Genomic DNA, 26037 nt, shown 5'->3' with positions numbered 1-26037 from the left:
TGTATTTTATAACAATCTTAATTACTGGTTACTATTGCCTTGTCAATGAAAAGCTTTATCAGATATCACTATATTATTATATCGTATTATATTACAGAATATTTCTCTTGCTATAATTTCTTTTTTTAATAAACAGTATCATCTGTACCAGAGCTCCAGGTAAGGTTTGGCGTCATGTGGCAATTCCCAGCCAGGCTACAGTTAACTGTCCCGGCATTCTCTAGCTCCCGCATGTATATTCACAACTGACCATTGAGATGCCAGGAACCCACGAAGCACAAGAAGCTTGATAACATGCGCTGAGCTGTACAATAAAATATGAACGAACTGAGGTAACTTGTTACAGTATGAGACTTTGAGGTACCCTGACCGTTACATACACCTTTGTATAGATGTAATGTAAATTAACCCTTGCCATTCTCCTGGTGGATTCCACTGGACCATTTCCCACCTGCCAGGTCCTCTGGCTAGTTTAACCATCCACATTAATACTGGCTCTGTCACATTGACGGAAACTGAATCAGATAACCACTGTGAACGGCTGAAGCACTAGGGTTGCTGTGGAAACCTTGGAACTAGCACAAAGCATTGAGTGTCGCTGTTCTAAGCTAAAGAAGAATGCCTAATAAAGTGACCATTATCAAGGTTATTTTTTCCTCTCTAATTATCCTCATTAGTATAACAGTACTAGTAAGGAACTATTACAGTGCTTTATAAAGTTAGACAGACGTTTTAATAAGAAGTTACTGCAGTGGCCACACCTCTGGAGGCTTGGGTTTGAAATTTGACGTTTTTGGGGGGATGTCATTCTCAATATAGTTACAGTGGACACAGAGCCAGCACTACACAATTCCACATCACACAACAAACACCACGCGATTCAGTACAATTCACAGAACCGCGGTGTCTGTTTGAGAGGAGCGCAGGACTGAACGGCAGACAGGGAGAGTTCAGGTCTGGGCTGAGGAAGGGGTACAAATGTGGGTCCTGTGGTTTTAGCATCCCAGCATCCCTGCTTCAGTGCCTCATCTCCCCGTCCTCAAACACACTGAGGCAGAGTCATGAAGGATGATCAAAGGACAGACAACTCATGCAGACACAGCCAGTTTTGAGCTTCAATTAGGTCACACTGCTGTGTTTATATAGCCTGTGCAGAGCATAGGCTTTGCACTGCATTTTTAAACCTTAAAGAGGCTTTCCTTTTCTCCTCCCATCTGCTGCTGGTGTATTTTGTAATATTTGTGTATGGAGGAATCACTTCCACATAGAATATAAATGAAGGTGTCTTACACTGCAGAAATAAATATTCCCACGTGAGCACCAAGGGTGACATACCTTGACTCTTAGACATCACTCATGCAAATTGAACTCAAGGGGCTGCTTTGATGACAATTCTGCTAAATTGCTAAGCATTCCAAGCTGTCAAAATGTTCACTTCTGGGCTCCCGAGTGGTGCATCCAGTAAAAGCACTCGCTAGAGTGCAGGATGCGCTCTATAGCCTGGACGTCGCCGGTTCGAGTCCAGGCTATTCCACAGCTGACCGTGGACGGGAGCTCCCAGGGGGCGGCGCTCAATTGGCTGAGCGTCGTCCGGGGGGGGGGAGGGTTAGGTCGGCCAGGGTGTCCTCGGCTCACCGTGCACCAGCGACCCCTGTAGTCTGGCCGGGCGCCTGCGGGCTTGCTTGTAAGCTGCCCAGAGCTGCGTTGTCCTCCGACGCTGTAGCTCTGAGGCGGCTGCACGGTGAGTCTGCAGAGTGTAAAGAAGCGGGCGGCTGACAGCACACGCTTCGGAGGACAGCGTGTGTTCATCTTCGCCCCTCCCGAGTCAGCGCAGGGGTGGTAGCGGTGAGCTGAGCCTAAAAATAATTGGGCATTTAAAATTGGGGAGAAAATAATAATAAAAAAAAAAAAAAAACTAATTGGCAAAAATGTTCACTTCTGATGCTTTACGGCGGTTCAGAATTTGAATATGCATGTATTTATTTACGGCAAACCCCAGAGACAAGCTGCATGATGTGATGTGGGGTATTAGTGATGTGGCATTGATTGAGTCCCCTGCACTAATGGGGGTGGAGGTGGATTGCAGAAGAACGGTGTTGTATCAAAGCTCTGATGTGTTCCAGTAGCTAGAACAGTTAGGGTTAAACGATGAACTATTCAAATGGTCAGCCCTGATTGACCATGGTTAACCATTGGCAGGCCATGCTTGGTATACAGCACATGGTTGTACATACAAATCCATGTTATTCCATGAGTGACCATGAACCAAGTGTTAGCACCTGGATTACAATTCTCTATGCTTAATGAAACGTACAGTATTGTGGAGGGCATGAAGCTGACGATTTAGATTGTATCACATGTTTTCAGTTATCATGGATTTTTGACTCAGTGGGTCATGTCAGTGACAATCCTCAACAAAAATGTGAAACTGGTTCTGGTATGCATTGAAATAAGCGTATAGAATTGGAATCCAGATTAACTCCTGGATCAGGAATAGCACTGATTGTGATGTACAGCTATGTTCTGAAACTCCATGGTCTGACAATGCAAGACTGGTGTTATACACCATGCATCTTATACATTAGCACTGCCTAATGAGTGACTACAAAATCTGATTCTCTTAAGTAAGTTTAGCACAGTACATTTGCACTGTAATTTTGCATTTTGCCCTGCATTTCCCATGGTTATACTATGCATTTGCCGTGGTTTTTGAATAGGCTGTACTGTACCTATCTGGGCTTTTTGCTTTGCAATGCCTTCACTGTGCTGTATTATACTCTGCTTTTACTAAGGTCAACTTTTTATAAGGACAAAAGCATCACAAAAGTCTCCACAGTTACTTGTTTCCACCTGTCCAAGTTGGCAATGCATTGGGACTTTGTAAACACATCTGCAGTATGTTCTCTGGCCGGGGGGCCAAGCAAGGCTGATTTGCATCTGAAATAGATGCTTAGAGGCAGATCTGAGGGTGGGTAAATATTACATTTCTTAGAACAACAAAAAAGGCCTGGGGGATCTGCATTTGCACCCCATTCCTGTGGATGAGGAAGTGCAGGAGCTGGGGAATTGTGAAGAGTCTGCACACTGACTGGCACGTGAATGGACAGACTCACTGACATTTTGCCATTTTTAAAGGCTGTCTCGGTTACATAATTAAGAAAAAGAAAATCAGTATTTTTCAACTGGTTTAAGCATCACAGAACACACACCGAAATTGAGTTTGAAAAGGGAAGCAGAACCTGGAATGAAAATGCATGCTCAAATACGGAGGTTACTTAGTTAAATGGTCATTGATCAGCTTGACAGTTTTTCAATAGAACATATAGGGCTAGATTATTGAAGGTATTTAAAATAGCACTCAGTAAAGTTACAGAGCCAGAAATAAACAACTACGACATTTCATTTAGGGACTTGTAAATAGTATTAACTTGTTACTTATTCATTTTAGAATTATAATTGTTGTGTTCTCTTTTATGAAAAGTATTCAGGTTATCATGATTTGGAGTAAGTAGCTTTGAGACTGCTTTAGTAATCATAAACATCATACAGAATTATTTAATATTGGATTCACGTTAGCTTTAGAGGGAATAATAGCTGTTCTGCTCTGAACCTCACTGTCGGAGATGTTCCGTGAGGTTTTATTGTATTTTATAGTATATTCATTTGTCTTCATCTTTGTTTCAGGTGACATGCCTTCAAGACTTCTTCGGGGATGATGATGTCTTTATTGCGTGTGGGCCAGAAAAGTTTCGTTACGCCCAAGATGACTTTTCCCTGGACGAGAACGGTGAGTCAGAAAACCAGACTTGAACCTCTTCACTGGATTTCTATCCATCAGGATGAACATGAAGTTAAAGGGCAGCTGTGTTGAGATCTGCCACATTTCAGATGATGTGTTTTTACTCAAATATAGTGTAAGAACTATTGGACAATCCCAGTACATTCAAGTGTTTTACCTTAGTGCTGCCTTTCCTTCACAAGAAGGCAGTACGGTTTTCACATATATACTGTAGGTGCGGAATTTAAGAGGCCATACTATAAGCTCAAAATTATGAATTTAATTTATTAAAATAATGGCATTCTACAATTCTGGAAATGCCTAGGTAAATTTTAACAAGGATAAATCAAATGAATTATATTTTTGGTAACTTTTGCTCATAAAGTCCTGTAGAACCATAGAAACCAAACACAGCCTCAGGGAGTTTCATTACACTTTAGAATTCAGTTTCTGTTGATGTCCTGTCAAAGGTCCTGTCTTAACATACCATCTGTGCATCTTGCTTTCATGAACTCGTTCTTCTGAGCAATTTAAATATCAGATGATTTGTGTTGTGGTCCGTGATATACTGTTGCAAGACAAATAATCCACATTGGTAATCTGCAGTAACAGTGTTACCTTGTACAAAACAATAACCAATATGCATTAGATCCTGCAGTCTTGTGTTAGCCATCCCACTTCTAAAACCAAATGTGTGTGGTCAACTACTCATCTTGCTCAGGATACCAAACTACTGGCTCCAAAGCCACTACCAGACAAGCTGAAGGAGTGTCTCCCTCAGTCAGGCTGGCTGGTTTTTATGTCCCCCTCTATTACAGTATCCCTTAGCTTGTCCGAATTCCAGCGGAGTCTCCATTGATATGGATTGTATGTTCAGTATCCTATCTTCCAACTTTGCATTTAAATGCAGTTCTCTTACCGGCTCCTAGTCCTAACAAACTGAACATGTGTTATACAGTAAATCGCATTTGGCATTGACACTGACGATATCCCATCACAGGAAGATCAAAGCCACATTAATTTATTCCATGCCAAATGTAATATATGAGTTCCTAGCATTTCTTCTCTGCTGTAATAACGCTGTAGAACTGTGTGAAAGGATTAAATAGATGTCAGTTCTGCCAGAGGTCCTGGTCAGGCGAATTCATTTGTATTTATTTTTTCCATGTCAGGCTCTATTCACAAAGCTTTAATGTCTTTTTTCAGTCTGTGAATAAAGTAGCTTGACAAACATGAAACTGTTCTAGATTATCGATTAAGGTGTGACTGCATGATTTGACTTGTAATATAAATATTGTCAGTTGTCATTTTTAACATAGAGGCTGGTTTTAATAGATCCGTAAAATGTAAACATGGTTTTCTGACAGTACTGTACCAAACATTTTGCAGAAGACATCTTTTCCTTTTAAGATAAAGCAGTGTTTGTTTAACCATTCCAGAAATAAGTGTTGCTAAAAGGGTACCAGACAAATACAACAATGATTAAAATAGTTGAACTCCATGTTACTTTTAAATAAAATAATTCAACCATAATGTGAAAAACAATCGCAATCGTTCCATTAATAATTGATATGAGATATTATTTTAGCATTGATCTAATAATTATGCGGACGATATAACAAAGTGCTTGCCCATAGAGCGTGAACACACATCCCTAGACAGGCCTATTAGATACAGAGAAAGACAGCTACAGACCCAAATGCCTCTCCATCGTTGTGTGTTGTTATAAAATTCATGAAATAATGAGCACATTACAATTCTGGAGATTGTCAGAGGCAATTCTCTGTTTGCAGGGAGGTTTGGAATGAAAGATGTTGGCTTGCTGTCAGTGTTTCCCTCACACCACCTGACCTGACTCTGAACTCTGCAGCAGATTGTGGGACGCGACTCTCACACGGCTGTCTGGGTTTCAATTCAGCCTCGGGTGAACTCCGACAGGAAAGCTAGCAGCACATGACTGTGTTAGACTGGAGAACCTAGTAACGATCTGTCGACGACACTTGTTTTTTTGACTGGCATAAATGATTTAATTAATATATTTAATTAGCTTTTTTATGAAGTTCAGTTCCATGTTAAAAATCAGTCAATAGATATACAACAGGGAAATTAAACCGTAAGAAAATGACATTGGTATTATTTCAAAACCTAATAAGCAATGCTTTACACTGCTGTCTCATATGTCTTAGATATAGAATGATGTATATAGGGTTATAAGCACATAATTCATGGACTACAATGAGAAAATCAAAACACATCATATGAAAAATGGTCTGCATGTACACATGTTGGACAGGAACCTGTTGTACAGTATTGAAGCATGCTTTTGACTTGGCTTGGGCCTATCTGGATACTTCATAGAAGACCTCTGCTGTACTATGAGCCCATGACTTACATACATTCACACCAATGCCACGCATTCATTAACACTGCATATGTACCTGTCCGCCATGCCTGTCTACTTGAAAACCTCAATCGAAAATAACATGTTACAATCCATAACAATAAAGCCCAGGTCTGGATTAAGCTTTTCTGTTCTTTTGTTTAACCACAATAGCACCACCGACCCTGTCCCTAAATAACCCCCGAATACAGATCAAAGTGGGACATTTGGTACTTCTCTGTACAATGAGCTTGTGGAAAATGCAATTGATTTATCCTCCAGGCTGGGTTTGGGACACAGACACATTGTTCCCGTTGCTGTGTTTGCTTTAGCTCCCAGCGTTGTCAGTCCCCCCATGGTTCATGAGTCCTACATTGCTGAAACGCAGGATGAGGGACACATGGGGCTGGGCGTTTGGTGCGTCACCGCTAGCCAACGCGACGGTTCTCCATAGGGGTTTGATTTGTTACCACAGAGAGGTCCATGCTAGCGTGAAATCTGAAATGACACATCTGCACTTTTTATAGTCTGACAGGGGCACCTCAAAACCACAAGTCTCTTGTTTCATGTTAACGTTTATTTCACCTGAAGGGTGAGTCATCCAGCCCTAAGGTCCTCAACAGGTGGGAGCCATACCACAGAAGTGTGTCAGCATCAAAGCTCACAGTAAAGAATTTGAAGACACCTGTTTACCTGAACAGTGTCAATTGGCAATATATCATCCATTAAAACACGGTATGAAACTTGTAAAAAACCGCAGTGAAGTAATTCAGCTGGGTAGTTTCTAGTTTCTAACCTAATGTGTTAATAATAAAAAGACACCCTATTCTGTAGGCGACCCATTAAAACTATAAGGAAGTCAAGTTAACAAACTTTATGTATGAGACTGATTACATGATATTAGCCAACATGTTTGTTGGCCTGACCTAAATTAAGCTCTATCATTTGCTGGGAAGAAAATAAGAGGTGGCAAGAAGAACACATTGGTTAATCATTTGGTTCCTTTCTTTCAGCACACTTTTCCCCGGGGGGAACCAAACCCAAAACACCCCAGGGGGGTTATAACCAAGGTCAGTAGAAATCTGTGAACATTGAGGTACAATATGCAGAAATCTGCTTGGGAAGGAGTGGGGGTCATGGGTTCTAGTAGCTTTTAATGATCTGCTAAAATCTACCCCCTCCTTCCAAAATTCTGTAACCCTACCTCACCTGCACACAAATCAGCAACACTGACCTATAGGGATTTGTAGATTACTGTACGGAAAGACGGAATAAAACCAAAATCTGATCGTGCATATTTCTGTTGTCCCTGATTTTAACTTCATGAAAACCCCTTGGCACTCTGGGCTGTGAAACAGATTTCCCTAAATGGTAGCATTATATAAATAACTGAGTCTGACTCATATTTCGCTCTGTTACATCCTCTGACCTGGTTTGTGGAGCTAGAGACGGCACTCAATGCAGCACCAGCCTTGGCAATCACTGTAGCAGAAGCCTATTTTTGGAGACAAATCTCTGCATTGATAATGACATGAGAGGTACAACTTCATTGGTGGGAGGTGTTGCTTTTTAAATGGTTTACCTAGTTTTGATTAGCGGGCAAAACAACACAGTTTAGCAAGTAAGGGTCTGATTGGGGTTAAATAGGCAAGACATGTCCGACACCCCAGTCATTCCAAGAAATTAGATACATTCTGTGAGAAGAACTGCTCCTTAATATCATTAGCAACCCCCAACATCACAATCCATCCCAGTTTCTAAAAGCTTTGGTAGGTCTGAGTAATTCGGTTTCTGTAGAAATTCAGAAACCTGGTTCTCTAGATAATAAGGTAGTGTCCAGTGATAGGCAGGGTTTCATGTGTCTGCGAGCTCTCGTGTTTGTGTGTGTCGTTCAGTTTGTCCAAGTTGATGTTTCTTGGCTGTTCCAGTCACCCTGTCTCTGTAGTCTTTGTAACTGGGGTGTGGGGTCTGTGTTCACAGAATGCCGAGTGATGAAAGGAAGCACTTCGAAAGGAGGCCCATCCTCCCAGAGAAGCTCAGCTAAGAGTCCTGGACCCACACGACGCAGCAAGTCTCCAGCTGAATCCAGTAAGACTCTTCATACAGAACTGCACTGTGTGTAACTGCCATGTGCCACGTTTCCATCTGCACCACGCAACCAGTCTGTAAAATCTCATCTCATCTAGTTCCAATACCTGCTGTACCTACCGCCAGTTCCATCTGCAGTCTACAATCTCCAAAGGTCATAGGTAGTTTTTGTATAACTGCCATTTGAATTAATTATCCTGCCTCCAATATTTCCTGGAAAGAATTATTAATTCACAGTCCGTTCTGCATACAGTCTGTTCTCACATTGGACACTCCTTAGGTCAGTGGTGCGCAAAGTGTGGGACACGACTATGACTAAATAGACAGTTCTGTAAAAATTAAAAAGTATTATTTTATAATAAATACATAAATGACAGTGTCACAAAGACGGCCAGAGTGGGTGGCGTCAGACCAGAAAAGGAATACACAGAGACGGTGGTTGTGATGATGAGCCGAGTGCAATGGCTGCACTCAGCGTTTATTAACAAATAAAAGGGTTGAAAACAGCACAAAACACGGGACACGGCACTATACGCCAAAGTAAAAAGACAAACAAAACGCACTAAACACAAACGGTGCTCGGAGACAAACAAACACGGTGAGTACACACACTTATCTTCACTTTTACGATCTTTAACTTAACTCTCCTCTCTCTCTCTCCCGTTCTCCTCTTCCGAACACCTAACCACCACTGAGTGAAAATGTGCATCTATATATACTGTTGTGCTGGGATTCAATTACTAATTAATTATTCACTTGAATCCCAGCACGTGAATTAATTACGTGAAACCCCGTGTTCACATATTATATTTTAAATGCACGTGCGTGATGTGCAATCCCGTGCCTAAATACAAATATACACTTTTTAAATACACGTGAAACACAGACCCATTTATATCCCGTGTACCAATGACTATACACCAACATTAACATACGCACGCATATACACAACACAGATCACACAAATGCACACAGGGGCGGGGCACTTTGCCACATATACCCCCCCTTGTGCGCAGCACACATGGCCTCAACGGCCACCTCCCCCCTTAAAAACCCAGCAGTCCAGAACAAAGTCTCGGGCTGGGAAGGGAGGCTTCAGTGGGCCCTTGGCTGGCAATGCTGTCAGCACCCCTGCCGGTAGTGGCACGGCTGACAGCCTGTTGGTCCCATCCTGCAGCGAAAAAGCTGCGGGGGCAGGTGGTCCCCCGACCTCCCCCTTCTTCGTAGCCGGCAGCTCCCTCCTGTGGGGCTCCGGCCACAAGAACTCCTGCAGCGAAACTGCTGCTGGGGAAAGTGGTCTCCAGACCTCATCCCCCTTCTTCGTGGCCGGCAGCTCCCCTTTCTGGGGCTCCGGCCACCGTACTCCCTGCGGAGGTACGGGCAGCAGAGGCAGCTCCAGCTCCTCTGCTCCGGGCGGTGGCGGAGGCAGAGGCAGCTCCAGCTCCTCTGCTCCTGGCGGTGGTGGAGGCAGAGGCAGCTCCAGCTCCTCTGCTCCTGGAGGTGGTGGAGGCAGAGGCAGCTCCAGCTCCTCTGCTCCTGGCGGTGGTGGAGGCAGAGGCAGCTCCAGCTCCTCTGCTCCTGGAGGTGGTGGAGGCAGAGGCAGCTCCTGCTCCTCTGCTCCTGGAGGTGGTGGAGGCAGAGGCAGCTCCTGCTCCTCTGCTCCTGGAGGTGGTGGAGGCAGAGGCAGCTCCTGCTCCTCTGCTCCTGGAAGTGGTGGAGGCAGAGGCAGCTCCTGCTCCTCTGCTCCTGGCGGTGGTGGAGGCAGAGGCAGCTCCTGCTCCTCTGCTCCTAGTGGAGGAAGCGGTGGAGGTGGCGGAGGCAGAGGCAGCTCCTGCTCCTCTGCTCCTGGTGGTGGTGGAGGCAGAGGCAGCTCCTGCTCCTCTGCTCCTAGTGGAGGAAGCGGTGGAGGTGGCGGAGGCAGAGGCAGCTCCTCTGCTCCTGGCGGCGCTGGCTCCCTCCGCTGTGGCGGCTGGGCTGGTGCGCGCCGTGCTGCCTTCAGCAGCATGAATAGAGGCTGCTGGGGGACACCAGCCTCCTGCCCCTCTCCCCCCCAAAAATTTCCAGGGGGTTGGGCCTGTAACTCCTCCCCTTCCGGCCCTTGGGGCTGAACCAGCAGGCATTTTCCCTCTGCTGGTGGCTTGGGTCCCAGGGCTGTGGAAGCCCCGACTTGCCTCCCTTTGGGCTGTGGACGCACCGACTCCTCCCTTTTGGGCTGTGGACGCACCGACTCCTCCCTTTTGGGCTGTGGACGCACCGACTCCTCCCTTTTGGGCTGTGGACGCACCGACTCCTCCCTTTTGGGCTGTGGACGCACCGACTCCCCCCTCTTGGGCTGTGGACGTTCGGGCTCCCCCCACTCAGGCGTAGGACGTTCGGGCTCCTCCCACTCAGGCGTAGGACGTTCGGGCTCCTCCCACTCAGGCGTAGGACGTTCGGGCTCCTCCCACTCAGGCGTAGGATGTTCGGGCTCCTTCCACTCAGGCGTAGGACGTTCAGGCTCCTCCCATTTGGGCTGTGGGCGCTCAGGCTCCTCCCGCTTGGTCTGTGGACGCTCAGGCTCCTCCCCTTTGGGCTGTGGACGCTCAGGCTCCTCCCATTTGGGCTGTGGACGCTCAGGCTCCTCCCGCTTGGGCTGTGGAGGCAAAACCAGCAGGCATTCACCCTCTGCTGGTGGAGATGGGGACAGCAGGTACTCACCCTCTGCTGGTGGAGATGGGGACAGCAGGTACTCCTCTGCTGGTGGTCCTGCTACCTGGGCTGCTGTTCCATTTATGGTTGCCTCCAGGTAGCTGAGGACAAACTCCACACCTTCCTCCAAGGTGTTTGGGGTGTGTTCCTCCTGATATGCCTCCCATCTCTCACAGTCCATCATCCACAGAGCCCGGACGACCATGGGCAGAGACTGGGCCTCCAGCCCAGCATTCTCCAGGAACCAGCCCCGCAGTTTGATGGCGTCTTCTGCCATTGCCTCTTTTTTTTTTTTTTTTTTTTTTTTTTTTCTCTAAACAAAACCCCTCCTGGTCTGACGCTTGGAGGCGCGGTTATCCTACTTCTGACACCACGTGTCACAAAGACGGCCAGAGTGGGTGGCGTCAGACCAGAAAAGGAATACACAGAGACGGTGGTTGTGATGATGAGCCGAGTGCAATGGCTGCACTCAGCGTTTATTAACAAATAAAAGGGTTGAAAACAGCACAAAACACGGGACACGGCACTATACGCCAAAGTAAAAAGACAAACAAAACGCACTAAACACAAACGGTGCTCGGAGACAAACAAACACGGTGAGTACACACACTTATCTTCACTTTTACGATCTTTAACTTAACTCTCCTCTCTCTCTCTCCCGTTCTCCTCTTCCGAACACCTAACCACCACTGAGTGAAAATGTGCATCTATATATACTGTTGTGCTGGGATTCAATTACTAATTAATTATTCACTTGAATCCCAGCACGTGAATTAATTACGTGAAACCCCGTGTTCACATATTATATTTTAAATGCACGTGCGTGATGTGCAATCCCGTGCCTAAATACAAATATACACTTTTTAAATACACGTGAAACACAGACCCGTTTATATCCCGTGTACCAATGACTATACACCAACATTAACATACGCACGCATATACACAACACAGATCACACAAATGCACACAGGGGCGGGGCACTTTGCCACAACAGCTAATTAGTCCAAGTTATTACCTTTCAAAGGAGCTGTTGCCCATCACTCTAGGGCTTTTGGAACCGGAGAGATTATGTTTGAAGTGGCGAGTGTCAGTGAAAATGCAATGAACCGAGACAAAATGGCAGCTTCCGTGTTAACAAAAGCAATAAAAACTTGTGTTTTTCCCGGATTTAATGTAAATCGTGTATTTTGTCCTAGATTTAACCAAAACAAGGTTTAGCTTAATACACACATTTTAACATACACATTCTTAAAAGCTTTTTAATGTGTACATTCTTTTGGCATTGTAGTATGCAGAGGAGGCAGGGAAGCGAAGGGATTGGCTGTCAGTGTAAGGGCAGCGCTGCAGCACACAATGCCAAATCAAACGCTTCAATGGGCTCATTTAGCTTCAGATTCTGCTGGCAAAATAAATATTTATTTTGTGAACATTTTTTCAGATTTATCTGCTAGGTAAATGTTGAATTGCCAAGTGTAAAAAAAATATTTCAATTCACTGATTTATTTGTTAGAAACCCAGCTTTAACGTGTCAGCTAAATGTTGACTCGGCAAGTTTAAAAAAAGATTTACAGACTGATTTTAAATGTTGAATTTACGATACGTGTTTTCAACATACTGTATATAAATTATATCTGAAAGTACAATTTTGAAAACTTGTAAGAATGTGTTTGTTAACATTTATGTATTTAACTGAATCTAGACTTTTTGTTGTTAAATCTAGGAAAAATACGCGATTTACATTAAATCCGGAAAACAAACACCTGTTAAAATATAAAGTTATGTTCTAACATTTTAATATGTGTGTCAGCGGGAGGGGACGGACGCAACAAAATGTATGCTAAGAAAAGGGGGTGTCATATAAAAAGTTTGTACACCACTGCCTTAGGTAACTTCCTTTGGACAGCACCTAGCTTCTGCAGGGATATATGTTCTGTGTAGGATGACATTTAAGCTTTTTAAGCCTAGTAATGACTGGTAACCTCATGTTTTGACAGTGAAAACAGATTTGTTGCGCTAGTCTGTGGTGCCGTATGCCAAGCATGGTCTTGAAATTGCTAACCAAGGGACGCCTGGGCTGACCGTGTTTATAGTTCATGGTTTAAACCTAGGAGAAGCATGGGGTGCCCTGGTTTAAACACAGTACAAATATCTGGGGTGGACTAAAAATGTTCTGTTTCGGTCATCACATCCTGGTGACTTTTTAAAAAAATACAACAAATGTGACATTTCTTACATCCACTGAGTGCTAGGCTATGGTTAGTTTACAAAACTCCTGAGATTAAAAAAAAAAAGTCACCAGGATGTGATGACTGAAACAGAAAATGATATGCAGGAATGATATACACAGGAAGAAGAACACAAGAAATTAAATATTCACTTCAAACCCATTGAAACCACTCTCTGTGCTTGTGCCTGCCTCTTTCATTGTGGAGTTCTCCTTATTATTATTATTATTATTTATTTCTTAGCAGACGCCCTTATCCAGGGCGACTTACAATTGTTACAAGATAACACATTATACATTATTTCACATTATACAGATATCACATTATTTTTACATACAATTACCCATTTATACAGTTGGGTTTTTACTGGAGCAATCTAGGTAAAGTACCTTGCTCAAGGGTACAGCAGCAGTGTCCCCCACTGGGGATTGAACCCACGACCCTCCGGTCAAGAGTCCAGAGCCCTGACCACTACTCCACACTGCTGCCCCCTGCTCCTTATATTGGGCCCATCTCTCAAACCATTGTACTCTAACAGTTGTAATGCTTTATCAATTCTGAGAGCGTGCGCGTGTGGTTTGCACAGTTAACCTTGAATAATATCACGCAAGAGAAAAACAAATCTGTTCTTCTGAGAGGTGTCGTGTTTGGGTGCCCACCAAAAGTCACCTTGAGCACTGCAGGCACCAGCCATGCAGACCAGATTAGCCCTACTTAGAGAAGAATGCATCCGGAAGAGGCCGTTAATTCAAATCAGAGTGCTGAGCATTTTAAATGTATTTCAACCCCCCTACAGTCTAATTGAATCTGGCACTCAAGGCCTGTGATTTGATAAGAAGAGTAGTCTGGTGTTAGCCTGTCATTGTTGAGCTCCATTGTGGCAGCACTGGAGATAAAAGACCTTTATATCCAGTCACTTCCAATTGAGGAACCCCAGTCTGGCTCCCAAGGGTCTTTCAATAATGTAGTGAAGGGGTTGATTTTAAAGACAGCAGCTGTACTTGGCATCTGGATATGGGGTGCCAGTGCATGCCCACCTGGCCTATTTCCACGGGACTGCGCTACTGTCACTGCGTGTTATTGAGGGTTCATCATTTCTACGTCTGTCAAGATGCAGGACCGCAGACAAAAAAGTGTCACTGAGAGAACACACTAGGAGTTTAGGAGTGAGCTCCAGTGGTATTTTTTGTTTGTTTTTTTCCTAACCTAACAATCTTCCAGGGCATGAACCCAGGTTCTTTCATTCTTGGAATGGATTGTTTTGGTTCTGAGAAATTTGCTTGGTAGTTTTGCAATTTCCATGATTGTACAAAGCTACAATTACACTGTTCCTCGCATAATGATTATATTTGCGCAGGACCATCTGTTTCCTATTCATCCTACTCAGTCTGTTCTCAAGAATGACTCACATTGAGTGCCCACTCTATCTTAGCTGAGGCTTTTAACAGGGAGATGCAGCTTTTATATGTTACAAAATACATGTCGAGGACCATTTGATTCCATTTCGCTGCCATTCGCGGCGGTTGGCAGTGTCTGGCCGGCTTAACTTAGCTCATGGAGACAGTGGCCAGCTTTGGCTGAGCTTTATTGAGATGATCTTTTCTTCAAGCTCACACTGGCTCTACTTTAGTCTGAATAAGACAAGTGTACATCCATTCCATATAATGTGCTTATGCCAGCGTTTCTGGGATTAAATAAAGAGCCCACAATAGATATCGGGGAGGAAGGTATTAAAAAGACCATTCATCCTGCTCTGAGCCTCCACACAGTTCTCTTACGAGTGGCACACGGCACAAGGAAACGCTCGCCTACCTCCTCCACTCATCCAGGACTGAATGCTTAGGGAGCAGCCACACTTTGAATAGAGAATAATATTTTTAATCACGCTGAGGGGGGTAGTAATTTTGCTATCTGATGGTGACTTTGAGGTTAGGATTGAGTTAAAGATTTGGGGGTAAAACTGTGAGTTAATGTCAGGATCAGATTTATGTGTAGATGCTCCTGGAAGCACAAATGTTCCTGAGGAAATCACCCATGGATTTGAAACACTCAATCAGACCTTCGAAGAAAGTATTATTGATCACATTTTCAAAGCGTTTACTCCAGACTATAAATGCATAAGAGACCTTGGTTTATATTATATGTTTGGTTCCAGCTTTGTCAAATGATTTGTGCTTTCCAAAAAAATAAATGAAGGAGTAAACACCTTTGAACATATGTCAAGTTGACTAACATTCCTGTCGTTATCTCACAACACTGATGATGTCGACTCCCTCAAGCTCACGGTTCAGATTGCTCTGTCAGTTACTCTCTGTGTGAAGATAGACTGAACATAACCTTATGATTCTGTATAGTCGGGCCAGTCCTTTTCTCAGGCTAGAGATATTCCATTGTACAGTAAAATAGACTGCCCGTTAAGTGGATGTTTATTCAACATGACACATGGTCAATGTCCTGGCTTTAGAACAATTTAAATTTAAAAAGAAACAAAACGTGTGCGTTTGGCAATGTATTGGATAGCTTTTCAAAGTGTTGCTTTTGTGGCACACTATACTGTTGAAATAAACGTTTTTTTTTTGGAGGGGTGGGGGGGGGGGGGTTCTGACTTCAGATTGGTACAGACACACTGGTCACATCGTGACGTTTGTACAACTGACCAGACGGAGGCTGGCAGGCACTGGATCACACCACCTTGTGTTGTAAACAAACTCCGTCAGTCTCCTAGCAACTTGCAAATGTAGTGGAACAAGGCCAGTATGTTTACCTCTGAATGGAAGATATAATGAAACGCCACAACGGCTCTCGAGTCTCGTACAACAACAAAAAGGTTTTAAAACCAGAAGAGTTTATCTTCTCAAGCTGCTTTGCGTATTCTTTGTCTGTGCCTTACAGTTGCAGGCAGCCGCTCCTTTATAATCAAACTGGCTCGTCTTTTTCTCTTTCCACAGCCAATGGCACCTCCAGCAGCCAGCTGTCCACCCCCATTTCAAAGCAATCTCCCATCTCAACACCCACCAGCCCCGGCAGCCTTCGCAAGCACAAGGTATTGCGTGACAGTGTCGTGAACTCAGCCTTGTCCCTTAAAGGGATTGTACCTAACTAAAGAATTCCACGAATCAAACCTGTTGTACTACACCTCCATGTCGTATATATGTCTCACGTAGAGATGTGCAGTTTTCAAAGAAACGTATGGCAATAATGTCTTTGTGCTTTAAAACATTATGGGCCATATTGTCAAAGAGTTTGCTCCAGTCTTTCATGAACTCTGGATTTTACAAACCTAATATCAAATAGCTTAGTAATTAAATGTTAGGTCTCTTGGGCACTGTCAAGTTGTTTATTTCTCAGTTGTGTGCATTACTGTTTCATCTTTTAGGAACTAGAAGTTCATTAAAGACTGGAATAAATGCTTTGAAAATATGGCCCTATATATTAAAAAGGCAGCGAAACCGAGAACTTCCTTAACCCTAAAGTAGTTCCAGATAAAAACATGTTTGCTAGTGTAACGGGCAGTGCTGTGTGCTGCACTGCCATTACAGATTCTGTCCCCAGGCAGTGAGATGAGATGAGGTTGAAATCTCTATAACCACGAATTGTGATTAAGACACTCGCTTGTAGCACATGGGGTCACCGGTTCATACCCAGCCTCCGCCCTGTTATGCTATAAAACTGCTCATTAGAAATGAATGTAGCTAATGGAAGTGAAAATGTAATGATTTTGTTTGCTATAATTACGTAAAGCAGTTATAGCTTATAAAATAATTCCATAAATCTTACCTGTTATGCACTTCCATTCGCTATAGCAAAATTAAAACATAAATGATAAAAGAGAAAAATAAATTCACGTCAGCAGACTTGGGTTAGAGTAAGAGCATGTTACTGGCTGCAAAGCATGTCAATCAAAAGAGGAAACAGCTGGTTGGCTAAAGACAGGAAATAGGGTTGAAGGGTTGAGGACCATTTCACTCTCTAGGAAGTGCATCACTACCTGAAAGTAAGGTTTGCAAACAGATTTATTTAGTCTAGTGTAGTAGCAGATACCATTTTTTTAATGGAAAGTAAGGCTTGCCAAAATGTTTTCACCTTAAACTTCACCATACATATCTGTGAGCTTTCCTGTTGCTTTACCACTGTGCTTTTTACTGTGCTTTACTACACCTTGCTGGTACAAACATGCTGATTGGCTGTTTTGTTTTTCCCGCCACAGGACCTGTATCTCCCTCTCTCATTGGATGACTCCGACTCGCTGGGCGACTCGATGTAATTAAGAAACGACCTTAAGCTACTGAAGTAGAAGAAAAAGAAAAAAAAACATAAAGTCAAGTTCCGATCTGTCCTGCTAATCGCAGAGAGTTCTGTGGTGCTTTAACTTTGAAAACACCAAAATGTAGTATAAAGCAGATTTTCTGTGGTGCTTTAACTACACCAAAATGAAGTATAAAGCAGATTTTTCTTTGTGGTTTGTCCTTGTGTGTCACACACTGAGACTGCCTGGCTACAGTAACGCTGCCTGTGAAGTAATTAGCTGCTGAGAATTCATTCACATTAATTGGAGTTCTTCACAGGATCCGGCTGCAGCTTTACACGTGCTGTGTGAGCCCTGAGCCGATTCAGCTAACTCTTTCATGTGCCATTTAATTCAGCTCTGAGGGGAATCGGAGCTTCACTCAATTTCACACTGTTATTTAAACTTTATTAAGATTGAACTAGGCAGATGTGTTAAAAAAAACAAAAAAACAACAACATTAATTTTGAAAGTACTTTATAAAATATAATTGCTACTTCCACTAAAATTATCATTCCATTTTCATTTTTATTTTGTTTTAATTATTCGTAGTTGTCCTTTTAAAAATAAGAAACCTGTATTTTGCCAAATTAATAAAAAATGAATTCTTGGCAGCAAACATATAAAAGGTGTAGTAGGTTGACTTGGTGAGTTTTGTTGCCAATACTATATACCATATTCCTATTTTTGCTTGTATGACATTAAAACGAATGAAGGCACAGATCATATTCTATATCTGGGCAACTCTTTTATTTCTTGAATTTAATTTAAAAGGGCAAGGATTTCTCTGAAGAACTCTTAAAAAATAACTTTTAAATGCCTGCACAGGTCGGTAACAATGCTATACCTGAGTCTGTCTCATTGAATTTCATGCTTTCCGTTTTGGAGATAATGGAATGTACCAAATGAGAAGAGAGAGAGAGAGAGAAGATAGACTGAAACCAGCAGGGGGATGAAAGCTGGGATAGTTAGGAATGGGCAAGTTGTGTCTTCACAAAGCAATCAGGAAAGCCACGCCATGTTTTTAATGACGAGTGAAAGGTGCTGTTAAAAAGACCACTGTGCTTTGATTTCTATTTAAATTGGCTTTGCTGATTAAGGCTGCCAACTTTCGTTCTACAGCAGAGAGAGGAGAAGCTGTGCTGTGGTCCTTATTTATAATCAGTTATTCAGACTTTTTAAAAAGCCTGTCTAGTTAAATTAAATAATGTTTTGGAATTCCTTAACCCTTTATTATACCGTTTCAACACACTGTAACAGTCTATGAGCCCAGTATGACAAATATATTTGATTTATGTTGCAGATATAGTTGCATATATATATATATATATATATATATATATATATATATATATATATATATATATATATATACAGTATAATGTATATATATTGCTGAAAGAGACCACTTAAAATATATGCCAAAGCCAACTATATATGCATTTTACATGTATGCAACATATGCCATTTTTATTCATAGTATTTTTTAAACTGTATACGATCAAAAAACACTTTAAAAATACAGTAACACTTTACATTAAGTGTTTCTAATTACAGTGTATTTACATACTTGTTACTTAGTAAATACATGTGTACTTACACATTACAATGTTATTATGCATAGTTACAATGCACTTAATGTGTAAATGTTTTTGTATAATATAACCCTACTTACATATATCATGCAAAAAGATTTACACAATAATTACATTGTAACTATGCATAATAGCATTGTAATTATGTAAATACATATGTATATACTAAGTAACTACTATGTAAAAAAACACAGTAATTAGAGACACAATGTAAAGTTACCAGACATACATTGTTTAAATATGCCAATATGTGGAGTGTGCAAAAATAAAAGATTCCCAGTAAATCAGACTCATGCCCATTAGATATAATGAGATTAATATAGAGCTGAATTATTATATCATATTTATTTATTTATTCAAAAGAATTAAAAAAAAAACTAGTTGGGAATTGTATATCCTGGAAGTACAACACAAAGGCAATTAAGGAATACCACAGCATTCTCACTCGTCAATAACCAATTAATTATAATTCAAAGTATAGGAATTGGAATTGAAATAGTATCAATATGATAATTGTAACAATATTCTGAAATCTCAGACTTCTTCCACTGTGTTTTGTTTTCTTAATAAATCACCAAGGCTGGGAAAAATACCACCAGGACTGTGGAAGATTTGAAGTGATGGGTTAGATTTAGATCCATCCCTCTGACTAGAATGACAGGTAGAAATCACTCTGGTTTGATTGTTTTCCGTATCTGCCTGGGATTATCATCCTGCTGGTGTTTAAGACTCTCATTTGCATCAGGAACAATGTTGAAATGTAAGAACCGTGAAAGCAATTGACAGCAAGCATGAGGAAGGTTTAATTTTAACTTCATTGCAAAAAATGAATCTTCAGTCGGGGGCATAGCTTTTAAACCAGAGCAGAATTACTGTAAATCCTCCAGTAATTGAAGCAACAGGCAAACAACAAATCAGCATCAGTCTTTCAACTACACCTTTTATAATAAGCACAGGTCACTGGGAATGATTTAACACAGAGGGTTACTTTTTTAAGCTCTGGGGAGTCACACTTTTTAACAGCACGGTTCAGTAACTTTTGATTTTTTTTTATGTGAAACCTTTTTTTGTTATAATGTTTTTTTCTACACTTTGTATAACTATTTACAGGAGCAGCAAAACAGTCATGTTCTAATGAGAGACAGGCAGCACCATGCAGCTCGGAGCAGCAATGTTCCAGTGGTGCCTTTTTATATAAAACAAACAAAAAATCGTGAGCACTCTGTTTTGTATACTGCTTTTAGATGTTTTTATGCCTGAACTTTTGGACTAATTACAGTATTTGTTGTCTGTTTGGATTTGTTTAATACTGTTTTATTAGGTGGGTTGGTGATACCAGAAACCCATGTTGTTTCACTACTCTCTTTGTGAAGTTTTAAATGTGCAGTTCTGGGTAAGGAAGGGAAGTGTTTTACCCGCTGTGTCCTGCAAGGTAAAGCCAGGGTGCTACAGCAGTCGTATTCTGTCAGTTGCACCTTTTTTTGTTATGGAGTCTCTCCCCAAACCTTTTTCAATGGAAACAGAGTACAGGTCAGGTTGATTATCACATTACTATATTTCGATTCCTCTATAGCAGTGATTCCCAACCCTGGTCCTGGGGACCCCATGTGTCTTCTGGTTTGCATTCCAACTGAGCTCTCAGTTACTTAACTAGACCCTTAATTGAACTGATCATTTACTTAATTAGACCTTTTTAAATGTTTTCAGTTCCTAACAAGTTGCAGATTTCAAGTTACTTATAAAATGTTATAAGTAACTTGATCTCTGTAACTGCTTAAGAGCTGAAAACAATTAAAAAGGTGGTCAAACCCATGTTACATTAAATTGACCAGTTTAGATATAATTTTACAACTATTTAAAACTCACACACAGGATCTAGAATGAACAAGACCAATTAGAAACCATTACAGGTCATACTTAAAACCAGTGCTGGTCTTTGCTGGGATTTTTAACAGGGTTGGTGCACCTAGAGAGAAACCTGATTTATTCATATGACTGATTACTTTGCTCCCAATGTAATTATTATTGTCTGCTATGCCACTATGAAATATGATAATCACGCTTCCTGGGACCTGTGATCTATGGTACTATCTCGTTAGTGCTTTGCTAGGTAGCTGTATTTCAAAATCCTGTTTAATCCTTCTACCTGAAATACCACCTTAAATTATTATTATTAATAATAATAATAATAATAATAATAATAATAATAATAATAATAATAATAATACTACGTTTGATTCTGTCTATCGTTTGATAAGGCATAAACCTCTTTAACAAAGTGGTTTCTGCCTAGTCAAATGAGAAGGGTTTTTAATATCTACTATATTTCTAAAACCCATGTGCTGTTGTCATGGAGATCGCAATTTTGAAGATACATGACCTTGACCACTGTTTTCATTTAAAAAAGGGAACGGTATCTTTTTTAGAGAGACAGGGAGAGAGCAATGCCTGTAGGTTGCCATGGTAATTTAATAAAATCCCCACTCCTCATATACTAAGTCATGGTACTTAAAGGCAGTATTAACTGTGCTATTTCCGTGGTATGTGAAGTATATTTGCTGAAAAAATAAGATTGGTATTACTATTCAAACCATGAGCACATTGTCCTTCTATCGCCCCTATCGCCGTGGCAACATGGCGTTTGCTGCAATGCTAAACATAATCTCTAGTATAAAAGGAATGTCTAGGGAGTTAATTGCACTGTAAGCTAATTGGGGGCCATCAGCTCATGATTCAGCGCCACTGAATGTATAAAAAAAAGACAAACAGGGTATGGATAATTGCAAACTGAAATCTCTGCTTCAGACTGCATTAGACTTTGGATTGGCATACGTTGTGTTTACACCCACTTGTAGAATGAACATCTGTTTGATGTCTTCTTTTAACCAGCTAACATTAAGGATCTGAATATTATAATGCTGTGATCAGTGGTACTCAACTAAGGGTGGAAAACTAACAGTGTTTTAAAATCAGATCCCTTGAGATTCATCCTCTGATACTGTGTGGGTGTGGCTGGGGTCAGATAGCAGGGTGCCAAGGGCAGTGGTGTCACTAACAATATATCATATTGCATTACTGTGAAACAGCGGCCTTATGTTGGTAAAGCTAAAGTAACACGCTCTGCAACCCTTGATGAACATTTCGCCAGGGTTAAAATCTGGGATTTAAAACCTGCCAGCTAATGGTTTGCCAGGTTCCTTGCTCCTATTTGAGTACCACTGACTGCTTCTTGAATTCAACAGGACTATCTTTTACAGCATACAAATGCAGTATGAATAAAGCATTGGGCTGATCCCATACTTTGCAGGCCATTTATTAAGTGCGTGTCAGGCGCGTCAGGTCCAATTTATTTTCACACGCACAGTTAATTTTAGACGCGCTGTTTAAAAGTATTTTTTTTCCACAGTCAAACGGGTTTAAAAGGCCCTGCATATCAACAAAGCACTCACTAGGCATCTCCAGCCCCGCCCCACCCTTTCGTTCGCTATAGCTTTCACATATGCTAATAAATAAATAATAATAATAGTCGTACATACCGATCAATCATCTCCTGATCACTTGTTTTATCACCAAACGCCTCAATAATGCGATCCAAATCATTATTTTATTACTATAACATCTCAAAAAAGCTCTGCAAATGTCTGTGATATTCTCTGAGCGCTGATACAGTAACAGTCATCTTGTTTCCTTATGGCCGCCGTTATCTGATGCCAGGGGCAAATATGACTATTCATGAGATACGCCCATTTTTTTTTTTTTTTTCCGGCTTGTCTCGGCTCCTGTCGCTCCCACTCGGCCATTGAATGGTTTTCTCGGCTTGTTCCTGAGGAAATATGACTAGAAACCCGTTTTTTGCGTCTTTTTGATGATGTCGGACAAGGTCCGACATTGGACCGGATAGGAATAATTGCAATGTCGGACTAGGTCCGACATAGGACCGCAAAGGGTTAATCCCGTTGCTTTTACGTTTCCTGAAGGATCTTCAAACAATGTTCATGAAGCGGAGATTTCAGCTACAATTCCCTGCAAAGCACAGTCTTCAGAATTTGGGTATGAGAGTTGACGTGTAGACCGTTTTAAAATGTAAGCCTGTCTGAATGATAATTAGAGGTACGTTTTAACACTAGTTAAAAAGTCGTTGCCCCCGTTGTACGTGTGTGCGTGTGCGTGGAGGTCTTTATACTTCTTGTATGGTGCGAAAGAACAGATACATGATGAGAATAGTAAAATGCCATCAAGAACTGAAACCATTTTGATAAGAAAGATACATTTGAGATTGCTTGTCTAAAGCTGCAGTATATGGCATGCAAAGATGATAATTTGTGATGTTTGTGATAAAAATACAGTATGGATCGAGGACTCAGCAGGTACCTACAAAGCGGGCACCCTGTTGGTCAATCTGTCAAGGCTAAGGGATCATTTCCCTGCTAGCTCTGCATGAATGCAAATCCAGGTGAGCCAGATTAAATGCCTCTTCATTGCACTGGCAAGCGGATCACCGGTTTTAAATCATGCAGTAAAGGTATCAGAGGGTTGTTTTAAATATGTAAGTATCCTACATTCCTTATCTGGTCATTATTCTTTGTGATTCTTGCTTTTCACCACAAGTGATTAATTACCACCCGGCTAATTGCTTTCATATTCTCGCATTTGGTTGTCATGGGAAATAATAACAATTAAAAAGCAATTTATATGAACAGTAGCTTTAGCTAACAGGAGAGTTTTCTCACTATACAGTATTTGACAAAAATAATATTCTATGAAAAACTTCTAAACACACAGGGGCCCTCCAATGCCCAGTATGTGCTATTTTGGAACTGTGTATATGTACTGCAGGCTTGGAAACTGTCACTGCAGTGTTGTATACCAAAGGGTCCTAAAGTTGCATATAATTTCCACTTCTGAAAACAGCATCCTAGCAATGCCTGTAGACTAAGTGAACGCGGGTGTGGTGCTGCAGGCTAACTCACTCGTCATGCCCTGGAGGTCTGGAGGTCTGAATTAAGCTCATGTCTCAAGAGTTTGGACAGTGGACATTAATATAATCTACATCACAAAGCCAGCACACATATTTGGCACATTCTGGCACAATTGCTTGAGGATGGCCCAGGACAGGGGGTGCTCATGTCAGGATTGAGGTTCTCTCTCTATCTCTGTGAAGATAGCTCTCATGGTGCCTGCCTGCTGAGCCACTGTCCTTCCCCTTTCGTAAGCACTAAATAAAAAATAAAAATAAATACATCTTTGCATTGGTTGCAAATAATTCCCATATTCACAAATGTCCATGTGGTTCTCTCGGTCCCTTGTATTGAAGAGATTTCCAGTTTGTGTTAATTATCTTGAATACTGTAATAGTCCAAACCTTGACATTCATGTAGAAAAGCCTCTATAAGTTATATATATACACATGTAATGATGTTCTTTTTAACCTACATTTTCTATTTCCACCTAAACTGAACACTGTTCCGTTTGTTTAAGGAGACTACATTTCTCAGCAAATTAAAAAAAAGGAAAAGTGAAGTTAGTGCCATTTTCCAGTCCAGTATATTGCAGCTTTGGAACGCCCATTTCTTGCTTGATTGTATAAGTGCATGTTTTAGCCTCTGCTCTCATCAGTGTAAAACTAATTTGCTATTTTATAAATTGCCTTTGTGCCATTCGATTTGTACATAAAACATTTTATTATTGACTTTTTAAACAAAGAAAAAAAAACTTCTGGTATATAGGCGTAGCAAGTTTTCTGTAACTTAGACAGTAGGTGGTTTTTAGAGGTAGGAACTTATTGCTTGCTAACAAAAAAGGCTTCTTTTTTCCCAAACAATTCAGATTGCATGGTCCATGTCTCATCTCGGCGTGGTCACAGTAGAGTGATAGTTCTTCTTTCATGGATGAATGTGCATGCTTTCCAAACATTAGATGAACGACACAGATAAGAGTTTGGGAGTTTGTGCCTCCATTTAACTCCATTTAAATTGATGGATGCTGATATCACAAGTCAATGCCCGTCCCTTTGTGGGTTCATTGAAGGAAAACAAATATAATTTAAAGGAAAAACTGAAACTTTTATAAATGCCCTGTCTCTTCACACAAATGTAATATATTAGTAAGTATGTTCTGTAAGCAGAACAGCACAGAACCACTGTGTGTACAATCTCCCCATGAAGAAGACACTTCATCTGTGTGACCTTGCATTTCTACTTCAGATTTGTATTCAATTCAATGTATATTTGCAACATGTGTGTTGTAATATCAAAACCATTAAATTTGGTTACAAATAATGCTGGCCCATGTTTTTTTTTTTTTTTTTTTAATGGGTGAGGTGTTTGTTTTTATCAACTTGCCCAATTGAAAATTAAAAATTTAATGATTAAGTAAAGTTAGATTTTCTTGAAACTTTTCTACTCTTTTGACAAAGAAGCAACAGTCTAGAACACTTTAAAGAACATCAGAAAAGGTAATCTTCTTCAATATAGGCTTTTAAATACAGATACAAAGAAATACCACATTTGTTCTATTTGGTATTTTTCATTGCTCTAAATTATGTTCATATAATTTTTGTCTACATCCTAAAATTGTAGGTGATGCAACACTTTTGGCCGTAGCTGTACAAAGTAAATATGATCTGCAATCCATTAAAAAGGTTGCTGATATTTTACTCCTGGACCGGAAATGTTTTCAAGTCTTTGTATTATTTTTTATTACGATAAAACCTTCAGACAGCAGGATAACCCAAATAGATTGTCTCACTGTGATGGATCTCCTCCAAGCGACTGATGACTTAATAATACTATGCTTCCACTAGAGGGCGTGCTCTTTAGTTGAACAGGAAGAAATTCGTCTTTGAACCGTATGGTTTGTGGTTTGCATCCAGCCCTGGCTTCTCTGTTCAGTTCAATGGGCTGAGATGTCAAGCCATTACATCACATAAAACAAGAAAATGCACTGGTTATCAATTCACATTTTCTTGGACTGCTTTCCTGGCAGACTATATTGCA

At 41.2% G+C, this 26037-nt stretch overlaps 1 protein-coding gene across 3 annotated transcripts in view; it reads left to right on the top strand.

Moving 5' to 3' along the window:
- LOC117430511 (neuronal migration protein doublecortin-like) overlaps positions 1-25320 on the top strand; it is a 65412-nt gene extending 40092 nt beyond the window's left edge. Inside the window, exons 4-8 of one of the 3 annotated variants that reach the window (XM_059001104.1) lie at positions 3685-3787; positions 7172-7228; positions 8139-8246; positions 16111-16205; positions 17370-25320. In XM_059001104.1, the coding sequence (XP_058857087.1) occupies positions 3685-3787; positions 7172-7228; positions 8139-8246; positions 16111-16205; positions 17370-17426 (420 nt within the window). In that variant the 3' untranslated portion in view covers positions 17427-25320. The remainder of the gene's footprint in view (positions 1-3684; positions 3788-7171; positions 7229-8138; positions 8247-16110; positions 16206-17369) is intronic. The other 2 variants (XM_059001105.1, XM_059001106.1) reach the window with 2 other exon arrangements.
- The last annotated feature ends 717 nt before the right edge of the window (positions 25321-26037 follow it).

The sequence above is a fragment of the Acipenser ruthenus genome, chromosome 26 (assembly GCF_902713425.1).
Source record: "Acipenser ruthenus chromosome 26, fAciRut3.2 maternal haplotype, whole genome shotgun sequence".
Classification (NCBI taxonomy): Eukaryota; Metazoa; Chordata; class Actinopteri; order Acipenseriformes; family Acipenseridae; genus Acipenser; species Acipenser ruthenus.
This window is presented reverse-complemented; position numbering and strand designations above follow the sequence as displayed.